General features: G+C 35.1%; 1 protein-coding gene across 6 annotated transcripts in view; it reads right to left on the bottom strand.

Annotated features, from left to right (window-relative positions):
- Positions 1-810: 810 nt before the first annotated feature.
- ZFAND4 (zinc finger AN1-type containing 4) overlaps positions 811-16,794 on the bottom strand; it is a 50,673-nt gene continuing 34,689 nt past the window's right edge. For 2 of the 6 annotated variants that reach the window (XM_065922793.1, XM_065922792.1), the window contains exons 6-10: positions 16,320-16,467; positions 9,380-10,552; positions 8,618-8,672; positions 2,695-2,812; positions 811-1,716 (exon numbers count right to left, since the gene is read on the bottom strand). In XM_065922793.1, coding sequence (XP_065778865.1) covers positions 1,581-1,716; positions 2,695-2,812; positions 8,618-8,672; positions 9,380-10,552; positions 16,320-16,467 — 1,630 coding nt within the window. In that variant the 3' untranslated portion in view covers positions 811-1,580. Of the gene's footprint in view, positions 2,813-4,384; positions 8,673-9,379; positions 10,553-15,126; positions 15,192-16,319; positions 16,468-16,794 lie in introns of all 6 variants that reach the window. The other 4 variants (XM_065922795.1, XR_010661535.1, XR_010661534.1 and 1 more) reach the window with 4 other exon arrangements.

Raw genomic sequence — 16,794 nt, 5'->3', positions numbered from 1 at the left:
CACTAAGCATATATCAAATATGTCCTAAGCATTCATTTTTATCTATAGAATAAAATGTTTTGGTCCATTTTTCAGCAGCCTATCTACATAACAGAGTTCTTAAGAGTTTAAATATCTAAAACACAGGTGGTCTTAATAAAGGGAAGAAAAAGTGAACTATGCTACACAGAAATATTTTTCACTAGCCTATACAGATAGCCCCCCTTAAAAAGTATGCTATTAACCCCTAAGAGGAGAGGGAAGTAGAGGGCTTCCCAGCTGGCACAGTGGTAAAAAATCTGCCTGCCAATGCAGGAGACATAAGAGATGCTGGTTCAATCCCTGGGTCAGGAAGATCCCCCAGAGTAGGAAATGGCAACCCACTCTAGTATTTTTGCCTGGAAAAAATCTCATATACAGAGGAGCCTGGTGGACTACAGTCCATGTGATTGCAAAGAGTTGGACACAACTGAGCACAAGAAATAGAGGAAGGGTAACAGAACTCTCCATTTTGTTCACCTCTGTTAGCCTCTGGTACCCATGCACATCCCACCTGGGTTGGACTAGAGTTGCAGAGTCCACTTGGGTTGCCTGTTAGCTATTTGCCAGGGTTCAGCATCAGATTCAACTAAGCTTCCATAAAGCAAGTGGCCTCCTCAAAGCTTGAATGTTGTATTAGCTGCATCTGGGGAGCAGGATCCTTATACTGTAAAAGAATTCTTTTATACTGATAGTCATTTTTTCCAAGCAGAATAAATTACTGATTTATTTAAATGGTTTTATCTTTCAAGTATTTATAAGAGAAAATTATTGTAAGTAATCAAATCAAAATCATAATGAAATTGAATATTTATTTGAATTTTTCCTGGTAATAGCACTCAACATAAGAAAAACAAACCAAGCTGTGAGATTTTGTTTTCAATATACTCATTTTTCAAAAAGTGAAAAGTTGGGTTCTCTATTTAATGGCAACAAGTGGGACTACCATTCAAAAAGCAATATTTTAAGAAATATATACTATGATTTACATGATGTGTTTTATATTGTAGAATGGATACATATCCAAATGCCAGTCTGAATATAGAAGAAATACATATGTTAAAACCACACTGGAAAACCAAATGTTCGTTTTTTATAAAAAGCTTGACATAAAAAGGAACTTGCCAGTAAACTCAATGAACTTTCAGGTATGGGTTTTTTTTAAATCCCCACCCACACCACCCCCACAAAAAAACTGTAGATTTGAGTAGAGCCATTATATGACAGCTCATTTCTGTAAAACATGGAAGCTGGTTACACAGTCAATGTTAACTTCCTAAAGTGCATCTTTTGAAGACTTGTTTAGTAAAATTGCAATATCAAATATAAAATACTTAACACAAGACATGTAATAACAAAGCTACATCATTATAAAACTTTTAAAACTTTTTGATTCACCAAAGAATAAAGGTGTCATTCTCATTCTCCAACAGTATGCATAATAAGCTTTTGTTATTTGGCAAGTCTTTTGGAGTCGAACAAAAATAATGCAGTCTAAACAATATTTCTTCTGTCACTGTAATACGATTCCTTGTGCAGAACAGTTAGGCGCAGAGCAAGAGTTAGATTTTTGGAAGTTTTGGTGCATTAACCACAGGATTTGCCTCCTGTAAGTATCTCCTCCCTGCACTCTTGTAATCATAGGTGCAGCTGTGAGTTTCTGCATAGCGATGAGATGCACAGAAGTTGTTTCCACATCTAAAGCACAAAAAAAGTTTATGTGAATAGTCGCATTTCTCTAAGAGCCTCCTCTCTTTGGGAGATCAAAGCTTGACTTCAGGTAGTCCAACAGGAGCCCTTTGGTTCTCTTTAGCAATTTCAGAATTGACATTTTCCCTTCTACATATAAACAAGCACAGGCTTCCCCCAGCTCCAAAGAACAAGTTAATTGTCCATGAATGTGGAAGTGTATAATAAAGAATCTCTTCTGAAGTGAAAGAGGATGTAGACCTTTATGAAGTAGTAAAACTGCGAAAGCCAACAGATATGTGTACCTTCTTTCATATCTAGTAAGCCTGGGAAAACTGTGAATTTCTGAGAAATTCAGTCTAATAAGAAAATCAAATTATGTAATACCTAACTATGCCATGAAAGGATTTTAAAGTATTTCAACAACAAGGTAAGTTGTTTCCATTTGAACAGAATACACTTTAGAAAGCAGCAGCTTTACTTAATGCCTGGCCTCAACCTAAGGGCAGACACCATCCTTGGAGCATATTAATCAATACTACTAAATAGTTATTGGTAGAAAAAACTCATTATTTTTGTAAACATATTATTCATCTCTTTTGAAACAAAAGTGTACCATATAATTAACAGTACATTAACATTAAATTTAGTCCTTTTTATTCAATTTAAAATAGAATCTTGGAAACAGGCATTCTCCCAAGCTACATTCAAGGAAAAACCAAATCTATCTATCACAAGACAAAGAGAACACACTCTTCCATTGGCTTATATATCCTACTTTAGAGGGCAGGAGAGGATCTCAGGAGTTTGGAAATGCATAAGCTACCTATTTGCTCTTTACTTCAGCCAATAAAGAGTTTAGCTGAGGGCTGCTATTTGAACATCATCTAAATGATATTATGAAGAGGCAATTTAGAGAACATTTTCTATTGTATCCCTAAGCTGGGTCACCACAAAGCATCTCAACTTTTCAGCTAGCCAACCTGCCTGCATTCGTAGCTAGTAGCCAGTCCAGTTTTCTTTCCACAAAGAAAACAATGCTTTGTTGTTTTCTTCTTTGTTTGAATAGGGGCTTTCACAGGTGGGAGGTGATGAGTACGCTCTCCTGTTCAGAGAAAGGACACCTTGATTAATACAGAAATAAAATTCTAAATGTGAAATGCTATAAAACAAAACACTAAACACATTCCTGTCACAGCAAACCTCTAAGCCATAAATATTAATTTGTGCTTTTTTATATCTAAAATTATTTACAGAGTCTGTAATAAAGATGGACTAGAACTGTTATTTCTCTTAAGACATGGTAATTTCTACTGACTAAGTCATTTTTATACATACCAACACTTTTCTGATTATTTCTGAGGGCAATATGTATATTTAAAGTACACTAAACTTTGACAGATAATCAAGAAAAATGTCTGGCTCAAAATCGTTATTTAAGGAAAAACATAGTATGTATTAAAATCACCCTGTTCTTTCACACCAAGAAGGAGAATGAGAATATCATGAAACTGATTTCTTAGTACTAACTATACCATAGAAACTAAATTCATCGAACCATGAGCAAATTATTTAACTTTAAAACTTTAATTTGTTCATTTTTAAGATAACAGGACATGTATTTTTCTCCCTAAGTTTCTAACTCCCTAAGTTTCAAAGGTCAACTCAGTTCTCACAACAGAAAGCATTCTGAATTTTTAAAGCAGTATCACCAATAGTGGTCTGTAGGGTGCAGTGTTCAATTTCACAGTACTACAACCGTTCCAAAAAACATTTACTAAATTCTGGGCTATAGCAACAGGTTGATTCTTTATCTTAAATATAACAGCACATCTGCTATTATATGAGAAAGAATTAAATCAGTTTAATACTAAGTGAAATGCTTTTAAAAGTGAGCAGAACTCCAACAAACCCCACTCATGAGCAGAGGCTCAATGTCCTCATCCATAGTTGTCACACTAAAGTACAAGTACATGGTGCTTGGTGGCACCCAGAGGCCAAAAAGGAAGAAGCAAACAAAGCAAAAACAAAGGGAAGGAGTGAGAAGAAAAACAGTGTAGAGTGTCAATGGAAATGGGACCCATTCTCTACTACCAAAAAAGGTTTGGGAGGCCTGGGCTTAATGCTACTAGCAAGCTAAAAGTAATCCTTCAAGGGTTCAAAAAGTTGGAGCTACAGTTAATTGGCAGTATGCCTTTTGCCACAATCCAGATTGGGTTCTGTATATCAAGCAGAATAAAATTAATGCTTTATGACTAGCCTAAAATACACTCCCAGATCTTACCCAAAACTGGGGGAAAAAAAAAAAAAAACTGCCCCAAACCGGAAACTAACTTATGACTTCTAATGGTGGTCAGGTACCAACTCAAGCCAATAAGCACTTTCTTCTTCAAGGGCACTTAAGAGTTATCAAGAACATTTCACAAAGGTGACGGGATACTTTCCTCTTCTTAAGCAATAAAAATAAGACAGGCATTTGCACAGGACACAGAGGAAAGGCACATACTACCAGATATCCTCTGAAGTTCATCCAATAGCAATTAATCTTTGGAATTCAGGCTTAGGATGTTGTTCCTTAAACAAAAGTTAAAAAAAAAAGAATCTGTTGACAAAAATTTAGTTTAGTGTAATCATATTTTCATGTTTTTGTTTCCTTGGGGTACGTAAGTTTCCCAACCCTTTTTTCATTCAGGAATTCTTGCGAATGTGCAGAAACAGCACCCAGCAGCGACCAGAATGAGGTGGCACATAAACATAACTGCAGTCCTCTCCTACAACAACGGTTTCCATTTATCCTCCTCCCCACTAGAGAAAAAAAAATTTATTAGTCACATGCTCCATGCTGGGAACCAGCCCAAATATAAGTTCCCCTCCTACAAAGAGGAAAAATTCAACTTCCACGGACTGACATTCAAGGACTTATGTGTCCAATATGCCTTTATAACTTTTCAGTGTCATGTTCTATCATGTGCCACATCATTCCCACCCTGAATGATGCACCAGATCCATTTACAAGTGCCATCTCCTCTTCTAAAATGCTCAGTAACTTTTGTCAACTTAGTAAAATTCTACTTATCCAGTAAGAAGATATCACCAATTATTAACTCTTCTCTGAAGCCTTCTCTCTAATATGTAACGAACGTATATGGAAAAAGAAAAAGTCAATAAAATAATGCCGATGTGAAGAGCGGCTTTTCAGAATGAGAGTAAAGATATTTGGATTAAGGCACGTGTTTGGCACTTTCTACTTTAATATTTGGTCTAACACGATCTATAAAAATTCACCCAACAGAAAAGTCAGCCAATAATGTAATAAGGCAGTGTTTGTGATACAAGTTTGGTAGTCATCTGCCTAAAAATGATAACTAAAATGATGAAGATGGGTATGATTTCCAAGGAAGACCTTACAGTGAAAAGCAAAGATAACCAATGGAAAAACTTAAACAAAACTTATGCCAGAATTTTCAAAAACTCTTCTACGTAACTGAGAATGATACTGTTATTATTGTATGGCAGGAAGGAAATGGCAGCAAGTTACATAGCTCTAGTTTGGGTAGCTCAGTCAGTAAAGGATCTGCGTGCAGTACAGGAGACCTGGGTTCGATCCTTGGGTTGGGAAGATCCCCTGGAGAAGGAAATAGCAACCCACTCCAGTATCCTTGCCTGAAAAATCTGATGGACAGAGGAGCCTGGTGGGCTGCAGTCCATGGGGTCGCAAAGAGTCAGACACGACTAAGCGACTAACACACATGCAAACTGCAGGTAGCAGTTGACGACCTAAATGAAATCAATCAAGAGTATATATCTGGGGACAAGCAGAGGGGCTGGTAAAACAAGTTCAGAAGAAACCGGAAGTTTAAAAAAACACAAAAACAAAAATCTACAAAAATGTTAACAGCCCAGAATAAAAAAGAAAGGAAAGAGAAAAACTCTTAAGAAGAAGGGCCATAACAATAAAGATAAGTATACAGAATCATCCATTGAATTGAAAATTATGAAGATCTTTTCAGCAACAGCAGTTTCAGAAGAAAGCACTGTAGCTTAAATTAGAGTTTAGAGAGAGAGAATAAGTACAACCCAAACTTCCAAGAGGCTGAGCTGTGGATTAGTACAAGACAGATTTAAATAGATGTCAAAAGAAAATTGACATCTATTTATGGCTTTCCAGGTGGCACTAGTGGTAAAGAACCCACCAGCCAATGCAGGATATGTAAGAGATGCAGGTTCGGTCCCTGGGTCGGGAAGATCCCCTGGAGAAGGGTATGGCAACCCACGCCAGGATTCTTGCCTGGAGAATCCCATAGACAGAGAAGCCTGGCGGGCTACAGTCCATGGGGTTGCAAAGAGCTGGACACAACTGAAGCAACTTAGCACACACGTACAAAGGAAAATAATTGTAAGATTAAAAGTAGATACATTAATCAAAAACAGCATGGCACTGGCATAAAGACAGACATAGAGATCAATGGAACATAACAGAGAACTCTGAAATCAACTCTCACAAATATAGTCAAATGATTTTTGACAAGGTACTAATAAGACCATTTGATAGGGAAAAAGACAGTTTTTTTTTTAAACGAATACAGCCTCCAAAACTGAATGAAAAATTTGCAACCCCATGAGACTATACAATCCATGGAATTCTCCAGGCCAGAGTACTGGAGTGGGTAGCCTTTCCCTTCTCCAGGGAATCTTCCCAACCCAGGGATAGAACCCAAATCTCCCACATTGCAGGTGGATTCTTTACCAGCTGAGCCACAAGGGAAGTCCAAGAATATTGGGGTGGGTAGTCTATCCCTTCTCCAGCGGATCTCCCTGACCCAGGAATCAAACCAGGGTCTCCTGCATTGCAGGCTGACTCTTTGCCAACGCAGCTATCAGGGAAGCCCTGAAAACTGGATATCCACATGGAAAAGAATGAAGTTGGACCCTTATATTACACCATGTATAAAAATTAATTCAAATGTATTAAAGATCTAGTGTAAGACCTAAAACTACACAACTTCTAGAAAAAAACGTAAGGGAAAAGCTTCATTAACAGTGGATTTGGCAACAATTTATTAAACACAATACCAGGCACAGGCAACAAAGAAAAAAAAACAGACAAATTGAACTTTATGAAAATTAAAAACTGTTGAGCATCAAGACATAATTAACAGAGTAAAAAGGTGACCTATAGATGGGAGAAATATTTGCAAATCATACATAAGGAATTAATATCTAGAATATATGGAGACAAGAAAACCAAGAAACAAATTCAAAAATGGGCAAGGTATTTTGTTGTTGTTGTTGTTGTTTCCTGCCTCCAGGACAAGGAATTTGAACACACAATTCTCCAAAGATCTCCAAACAGCACATTAAGAGATACTCAACATAACTAATCATCAGGGAAATGCCAATCTAAATCACAATAAGATACCACCTCATATCTGTTAGGATGCTCACTATCAAACAAAACAGAAAATAACAAGTATGGTGAGAAAGAGAAATTGGAAACCTTGTACATTGCTGCTGGGAATGTAACATAGCACAGCTACTATGGAAAAGAATACAGCAATTCCTAAAAAAAAATTTTTTAAATTAAAAACAGAACTACCATATGATCCAGTAATGTCACTTCTGGATATACACTCAAAAGAATTGCAATCAGAGTCTCAAAGAGATACTTGTACACTTGTGTTTGTAGTAACATTATTCACAGTAGCTAAAATGTGGAAGTGACACGTGTCCATTCATAGATGCATAGGCAAGCAAGATACTGTATATATAACAATGGAGTATTATTCAGCTTAAAAAGTATGGGAATTTTGACACATGCTACAACATAGATGAACCTTGGGAACATTATGCTACATAAAGTAAGCCAGGTACAAAAAGACAAATACTGAATGATTTCGCTTATGTGAGGTACTGAGAGTAGTTAAAATTATAGACAGAAAAAAGAACGGTGGTTGCCAGAGTTTAGGGAGAGAGAGTAATGAGGAATTAAAGTTTAATGGATTCAGAGTTTCGATTTTGAAGATGAAATGAGTTCTGGAGATACATAGTGATATTGTTTGGCTAAAAATGTGAATGTACTTAATACCATTCAATTGTACACTTAAAAATGGTTAGGACAGCAAATTTTATTACAATAAAAAATTGAAAAAAGTAGATATATTACAACTTCAGAACCTTGGGCTTTATACAGTAGTGGAAACAAACCTTAGTTATCTCTTTAAAGACATGAAACTCACATGACAATCATAATACATAATGTATCCTTTAGAACCTTGGGGCTACAAACGTGGTACATATTTGTTAAGAGTTTCCATCTCTAGACTGGGTATTAGAATACAAAAGATGATTGTAATGGCTTCTTCGGAAGTATTTGGCCAGTATACCTTTAAGAAATTACTGGTAGAAGTAATGCTAATAATACAGTCATTTCTGCTAGTATGCCTTGGAAAGGGCTAGTCAAAGAGACTGTCCCTTTCTTTTATCCAGAAATAACCAGTTCATCAAACCAGTTCATCTTACTGTCCTTGATATTGGACCATGAGTTTAAGAAACACCTTTCTAGAGTATTTTCTCAAAATTCATCCTGTACCCAGCATGGCTCTAGAGTGGCCAGGGACTAGATAAATTGTGAAATACATGTTAATTTTTCAATCATCTTATCTTTTCACATAGACCATATCCTTTTCCAGACAATAGAGACCTCAGTTTCAATTTTTGTTTTATTCTTCAAATATGCCCTACAGTCAGTTCTCTTAATCATTTTCTTTAGTGAAACAAAGTCTAAGGAAGTTTACTCTGTATATACCACAGAGAATGTTCTTCTCATTACTCTTTGAAAATTCAAATTCATAGTATGCATAATGCTATGATTATTAGCCTTATATTGTTTTTAAAATTATCTGTAGCTTACCTACTCTTTTCCCTGATGTTGTATTATTTCCATTCATTCCAATACCACGGGCAGACTACAATTAAAACACAAAACATCTACAGAGGTGAGTTAATGAAAAACAGAGATTACCTAACATGATATAATTATATTTTATGACAAAAATGTTGATGAACTTTCATTTTAAATTATTTAATCTATTTTTAGGTAAATTAACTTGGGACCTGGCTGTCACATCCATCAATATTGTACTTATTCTTTACCTTCAAGAGAGTAAAAGTTGTCTACGGCCATATGACTATGAATGTGCCTGATCCTGTCTGAGCCTAGAAGCTAAGCAAGGTCAGGTCTGGTTAGTTCTGAACGTGCCTGACCCTGTCTGACCTTGGAAGCTAAGCAAGGTCAGGTCTGGTTAGAACTCGGATGGAAGAGAGTAAAATTTGATGGCTCAAATAAAAATTCTTATTAGGGAAAAACATTAATTAAAATATCTAGCATTTTAAAATACATGATAAATTGTTTAAAATTAAAATCACCTTAAGGCACTATAAAAAACTAGTTTATATTAAATTACTTTCAAATTACAGTTCTAAATTTAGAACTAAAACATTATTTAAAATTCAACTATCAAAAAATTTTCTATATACTAGACAGACATTTTAAGAGGAAGTTATGAAAAGAATTCAACCTTAGACTTCTTTATTTAACATGTAAACAAAAAACAAAGTATCCTGAATCACTACAAGAATAGCTAGTAGAACATATTGAAAGGCAAATACTTACTAAAAAAAATTCTGTAGGTTCTAACTGAGGAGAACTTTTCCTAAGGCTTTCTTCCTGAAAATGCTGGAGGTTTGCAGACAGCCCAATTCCAGAGGTCCGCAGCCTGCCTGCCCCACGTGCACTCTGTAAGCTGTCTCTGCTTGCGCTCCGGGCCAGCGAAGCAAGAAAACCTATATTATTTACAAAACCAACAGGCTCTTTGGATGCCCTGTTAGCCATTTCTGTGATATCCCGAGCCTCAACTTTAGAAATAATATCAGATCTTTTCCCAGGTGAATCAACTTTAACAGCTCGAAAGCGAGTAGTCCTAGAGAAAGAAGAATCAGTTATATTTCGAACATCCAAGGACCGAAGCACGTTTTGTGAAGCAGAAGACTGGAGGCTCCCAGACTCAAAACACTTGGACTGTCTCTGTGGTTTCACCAGAGGATTATGGAATGACATTGGTGCAGAACAGCGAAGAGGTGATAAGAGTCTATTCTTGTGAGGACTTAATTCATGGTGTTTGAGAACTGAAGCCTCTACTGATTCACCATTCAACACTTTTGCAACATGTTTAAGCTGCTCTTTAGCTTTCAACCCTTTATCACCATTAATGAGAGAGAATTCTGGGTTTACCTTCCGTGTGCCTTCTACACCACTGCTCTGTTCATCAGCATTTCCTTCTGTAATGGAAGCAAATGAACCCACTTCAGGTAGAAGTGATTCTTCAGTTACACGCTCTTCTGAAGTTGGAAATAAAGCAGTGTCATCCTCATTGTTAGATGACAGATTTCCTGAAAAGTGCTTTGTCCGCCTAGGCAGGGATGATCCAAGATGGAGAATAGTATCAGCAAGCTCTTTGTCAGTTTCAAACTCCATATGAGGTACCTGAGGTGGCAGTTTGAAGCCACTACTGGAATGAGACAGTGTGTAACTTTCCCAGTTATCATCTTCCTTAAGAAAATCACTAGTGATAGATGATACGGGTCTATCAGCAGGGGGCAGAGCTGCCAAACTTGAAACTGCACTGCTGGCCAAGTCAGGTAGATATGTGTTCCCAGGAGAAGGTAAACAAGACTGCCCAATGTGGGGAAGAACTCTTAACAATCTATGGCGAGCAGGTGCTGTGGAACTACTAGAAGGTCGAGGAGCTATGGGTGGACGAGGTTTTACCTTGACAGCTTTCTTAGGCTAAAAGAAAGGAATGAATACATAATTCTTTACACAATCATTTTCTCCACCCATTAACAAAAATTATCGAAGTAAGAAAACGTTACTTACATATTGGCATTTGGATTACCTCAATCTAAAATATTTAAAAAGATTAAAATCTTCAGCTTATGATTGAGAAGCATTTTGCTATCTTTCCTCATTGAGTATAATTTCCGACAATGTTAAAGAAAACCAATTTTCTTTTTCATCATTATTGATTATTTGTCAGTTTTGTTGAGAAGAAAATTGATTATATATGACACAGCTGACCTATTTCAGATCCCCAACAACTTTTCCTAGTAAGATGAGTCAAGTGTTTGGATAGGTAGCTACTGCAGAAGAGAGTTAATAGATGACCTCAACTGCTATCCTTGAAAATGCCTGCTTGCCAATAAATGCTGGAGAGGGTGTGGAGAAAAGGGAACCCTCTTACACTGTTGGTGGGAATGCAAACTAGTACAGCCACTATGGAAAACAGTGTGGAGATTTCTTAAAAAACTGGAAATAGAACTGCCATATGACCCAGCAATACCACTTCTGGGCATACACACTGAGGAATCCAGATCTGAAAGAGACACGTGCACCCCAATGTTCATCGCAGCACTGTTTATAATAGCCAGGACATGGAAGCAACCTAGATGCCCATCAGCAGATGAATGGATAAGGAAGCTGTGGTACATATACACCATGGAATACTACTCAGCCGTTAAAAAGAATTCATTTGAATCAGTTCTAATGAGATGGATGAAACTGGAGCCCATTATACAGAGTGAAGTAAGCCAGAAAGATAAAGAACATTACAGTATACTAACACATATATACGGAATTTAGATAGATGGTGGCGATAACCCTATATGCAAAACAGAAAAAGAGACACAGAAATACAGAACAGACTTATGAACTCTGGGGGAGAACGTGAGGGTGGGATGTTTTGAAAGAACAGCATGTATATTATCTATGGTGAAACGGACCACCAGCCCAGGTGGGATGCATGAGTCAGGTGCTCGGGCCTGGTGCACTGGGAGGACCCTGAGGAGTCGGGTGGGGAGGGAGGTGGGAGGGGGGATCGGGATGGTGAATACATGTAACTATATGGCTGATTCGTGTAAATGTATGACAAAACCCACTGAAATGTTGTGAAGTGATTGGCCTCCAACTAATAAAATAATATTAAAAAAATAAATAAATTAATTAATTAATTAAAAAAAAAAAAAAAAGAAAATGCCTGCTTGCAAGTTTGGCCCTTGGCTGGCTTCTAGAAACTTGTATTTCAAGAAGATTCCTGCTACCCTAACTTGTAAGAGATACTCATTGTGCCTAACTTGTTTGTGCAAGCAATACGGTTTTTATGCTGAACATCGACTTTTCTTCTGGGAATCTGGAATTTTGGTACATGCTAGGCAGAGGGTGCCTTCATTAAGAGCTCCTAATGAAATCCCTGGGCACAAAGTCTTTAATAAGCTTCCCTAGTAGACAACATTCCACATGTGCTGATAAAATTCACTGACAAAGTAATTATATACATCTTATGAGACTTCATTGGGAAAGTTTGTACCTGATTTCCTCTATACTTCACCCATCATGCACCTTTTCCCTTTGCTGATTTTGCTTTGTACCCCTTTGCTAAAATAAATCTTAACCATGAGTAAAACGATATGCTAGTCCTATGAGCCCTTCAAGCAAATCATCAAATCTAGGAGTGGTCTAGGAGTTCCCAATACAGTTGATTTTAATAGAAGTGTCACAACAATTCATGATGTATGGCTAAAGTTAAAAATTAAAAATATAAAGCCTTAGCACTTATCTTTAAGATATGGACTGATATAAGCATAACAAAGAATGGAATACCTGATGAAATACCAAAACTCCCAACCTAGAAATATAGGAAAATGTAGATAATGTAATATCCAGCCAAAAATGTTTGACTTGCATCTAATCATGATGAAACAATAAGATAAATTCAAATTGAGGATATTCTACAAAACTAGCCAACACTTCAAAACTATCTGACATGAACGTTTAAAAAAAGGCTAAGAGATAATTCTGCATAAAAAAGCAGACCAAGAAAATATTACAACTAAATACAACACATGATTCTTGATTGGATATCAAACTGAAAAGAGAACAAAAAATCAAAATAAAACAAAATGCTAGCAAATACATTATTGAGAAATGAAGAAATATGAATGTAGATTATATAATGTGTATCAGTGATAAATTATGTGTATGATAACTGTATTGCAGCTATATAGGAGAAGACTCTATTCTTAGGAGTTATATATTGAATATTAAGGGGGAAATGTCATGATATTTGCAACTAACTCCCAAATGAATCAGGTAAAAAAAACAGAGAAAGCAAATGTAGAAAAAATGTTAGTTGTTGAATCTAGGTAAAATATCCATGGATGTTCACAGGTGTAACATTTCTGAAGGACTGAACATTTTTCAAAATAAAAAAAGGCAAAGTAAGGGTTCAGACAAAGACTGAGAGATTTATTTGCCAAGAGTCATAAATGAAAAAAAAAGGCTAGAAGATTCAGAAGAAGGAAAATCATCTTTAAAGGAAGCAAGTAATTGCAGGAAAGAATAAAGAGCAACAGAAAAGGTAAGTATATGGATAAATATAAATAATATTGGCAATATAAAACAACTTGAGGTGTTCAAAATATATATAAATTAAAATGCATGACAAAAACAACACAAAAGATGTATGTATATCCTCATATGTATAACTGGAGTTAGTGTTCTAAGATTCTAGCATTAAAAGAAAAGGGATAAAAATCATTTTTATTATACTATAGTCAAGAATGTACAAATAATTTCTAGAGTAACTATTTGAAAAAACTAATAATAAATAAAGTAATAGGATAAAAACTGAAAAACAAAAAGTAGACTAAAGAAAGGAAAAAAGAGAGAGGAAAAAGAAACATAAAACAGGTGGTTAAATAGAAAACAAATAGTAAGATGATAAAAATCCACATGTATTGGTAATTATATTAAATGTTACAGAATGAAAAGCTTGTCAGTTTGGATAAAAAAAATAATAAAAAGTCCATCATCCACTGATTGTAAGAAAAATTCTTAAAATATAGAAACATAGAAGGACTAAAAGTAATAAAATAGAAAGGATATACAATAGAAATATAAATCAAAAGAAAGCTAGCTTAGCTACACTAATATTAGACAAAATAGCTTTTAAGACAAGTGCATTACAAAACAAACACATTTATAATAATACAAACTACAAGAAAGATACCATAATTCCTTGGATATCAAACAAATCTGTACTAGATCACTTGACCTAGTTTGACAGTTTCAAAATATATAAAGCAAAAATAAACATACTAAAAGAATAAACACAAATTCACAACCAAAGGGGAGATTTCTAATAAACTTCTCTCAATAACTGATGGAAAACAGACATACACAAAAATCAGGAAGGCTCCAGAAGACTGAACACAAATAACACTTACCTAACTGATACATACAGAATACCACACACACACACACACACACACACACACACACACACACACACACACACAGTGACAGACTACAGTCTTTCCAAGTGGCATTTACCAATATGCTTAGTCACAAATCAATCCTCAACTTATTTAAAAGGTCTGAAATCATTTAGAGTATGTTCTCTGACTACAGTGATATTAAACTACAAATCAATAAAAAAAAAGATGTATTAAAAAATATATTATTCCACATATTTGTAAACTAAGGAGTTCAGAGCCATGAGGCACATGGATCTAAAGATTAAATATAACCCCTATCAAAATCCCAATGGATTTTTTTTTTTTGCAAAAATATAATAATCCATCCCAAAATTTGTAAGTGACCACAAGGAACTCCAAAGAGTCAAAATAATCTTGACAAAGAACAAAGCTGCAGGTCTCACACTTCCTGATTTCAAAACCTAGTACAAAGCTCAGTAATCAGAATAGTACTGGCATAAAGACAGACGTACTGGCCAATACAACAGAATTAAGAGCCCAGAAGTACTCTACAAGTCCATTCTTAGCTACATATCCCAAAGAAAAGAGTACATGTGTCCACATAAGACATGTATAAAAGAATGCTCAAAGCAGCTTTGTTGATGAAAGCCAAAAAGGTCAAAAGGAGAAAGAATAAACGAAGTACAGGCATACCTCGTTTTATTGCACTTTGTAGATATTGCTTTTTTACAAGCTGAAGGTTTGCTGCAACCCTGCATTGAGCAAATCTATATTGATGCCATTTTTCCAACAGCATTTGCTCACTTTGCATCTCTGGGTCACATTTTGGTAATTCTTGTAGTATTTCAGGCTTTTTCATTATTATTATTGTATTTCTTATGGTGATCTGTGATCAGTGATCTTTGATGTTACTACTACAACTCACTGAAGGCTCAGATGATGGCTAGCATTTTTTAGAAGTAAATATTTTCAATTAAGGTATGTACATTGGTTTTTAGACATAATGCTATTGTACACTTAACAGACTATAGTATAGTGAAATATAGATTTTATATGCACTGGGAAACCAAAAAATTCGTGTTGACTCACTTTATTGTGATATTCGCTTTATTGTGGCGGTCTGGAACCAAATCTGCAATATCTCCGAGGTATGCCTGTATAGTCATACAATGGATTAGTACACAGCAGTAAAAGAGGATGAACCGATACATGCAACAAATGGATGAACTGCAAAAGTATTATGTTGAGCAAAAGAAACCAGATCAAAAAAAAAGAAAGTATATTACATATGATATCATTTATACCAAGTTCAAGAACAGTAAAAACTAATTTGTGACGACACATGTAAGAATAGTAGGTATTTGGGGAGTAGGGAAAGGTAGGCATTGACTGGGAAAGTCTATAAGGAAATCTGAAGAGAAAAACAGGTCCTATTTTAATTTGAGTTGTACCTACATGACTATATAAATGTAAAAATTCATCAAGCTATATTAAAGACTTGTGAATTTTATTTTATGTACATAGTACATTTCAATAAAGAAAAAGTTACCAACAGAGTGAAAAGCAAAGTTACAGAGTAGTGATATACATATGACAAAGAACTAATAAACAGAATATATAAAAATCTCCAAAAAAAATCAGTATGCAAAATGAACACAATCCAATTTTTTAAATGGGCAAAAAATCTGAATACACATTTTTACAAAAAAGGATATCCAAATACCCAATAAATATATGAAAGGTGCTCAACTTCATTAATCAGAGAAATGAAAATTAAAACTATAATGTAATGCCACTACACACCAATGAGAATGATAAAAAAGAAGAACCATATCAAATACTGGTAAAAATCCATGAAAACTGTAACTCTCATTCAGTTTGGAGAGAATTCATTCAATTATTCTGGAAAATGGACAATATCTAAGATAGCTAAACATTCCTTATCAACACCCAGACAGACCTATCCATATTAAGTAAATATTAACAGCATTTTAAAAAGTAACTTGCAAAATTAAGGTTAGACTCTCTTTTATTATCCTTCTTAGTTCTAGACCCATGAAATTTTTTAAAGCCATGAGTTATTTTGAGTGCAATATTATCACATTAAATACACTGCTGGCTGAAAAAAAATTAATTCTTTATAGTTAATATTTCAATAAATGAGGTCAGAAACTTGAGATGAATAATATTTTATATAAATTTCTTCCCCAACAATTACCAACAGACCTCAATGCTGCGAGCCCTGCAAGGATAAACTCAAGAAAGACCTGGCCAAGCTTCACCTTTTTGCTGAGATTCATGTTCTCCATCTTAGCCTTCAGCAGCTTCATCTTATTCATAGTTATTGAATTTTCAATTATCTGTTGCCCAGAAGGAGAAGGCTCTATTTCCTCATCTTCATCAGCATACAAACTATACACAGAACCACTACTGCAAAGAAAATGATAATTACTATTGAAATGCACCTGATACCTGCCCAATGACTAAAAATATTTAAGTATAATATAAAGCTATAGATGCTACTAATGATAAAATAAGTTCATTTTCTCAATGGAAATTCAAGGCAAATGTACTTCAAAAATGTATTTCTTACGAGAAAAAATAAATGGAGATAAAAATCATGATTTAACATTATCAAAAATCTAGTACAACTGAGCTTTTCTAAAGTTAATATACCAAAAGTGAAGATCTTTTATGTTTGGAAATGGAATCACTCAGAATAGCATAGATTTTACAATGAAAAGACACACTTTGGTC

This window comes from Muntiacus reevesi, chromosome 2 (genome assembly GCF_963930625.1).
Source record: "Muntiacus reevesi chromosome 2, mMunRee1.1, whole genome shotgun sequence".
NCBI lineage: Eukaryota > Metazoa > Chordata > Mammalia > Artiodactyla > Cervidae > Muntiacus > Muntiacus reevesi.
The sequence above is the reverse complement of the archived record's forward strand: the minus strand, read 5'-3'. Positions and strand labels throughout refer to the sequence as shown.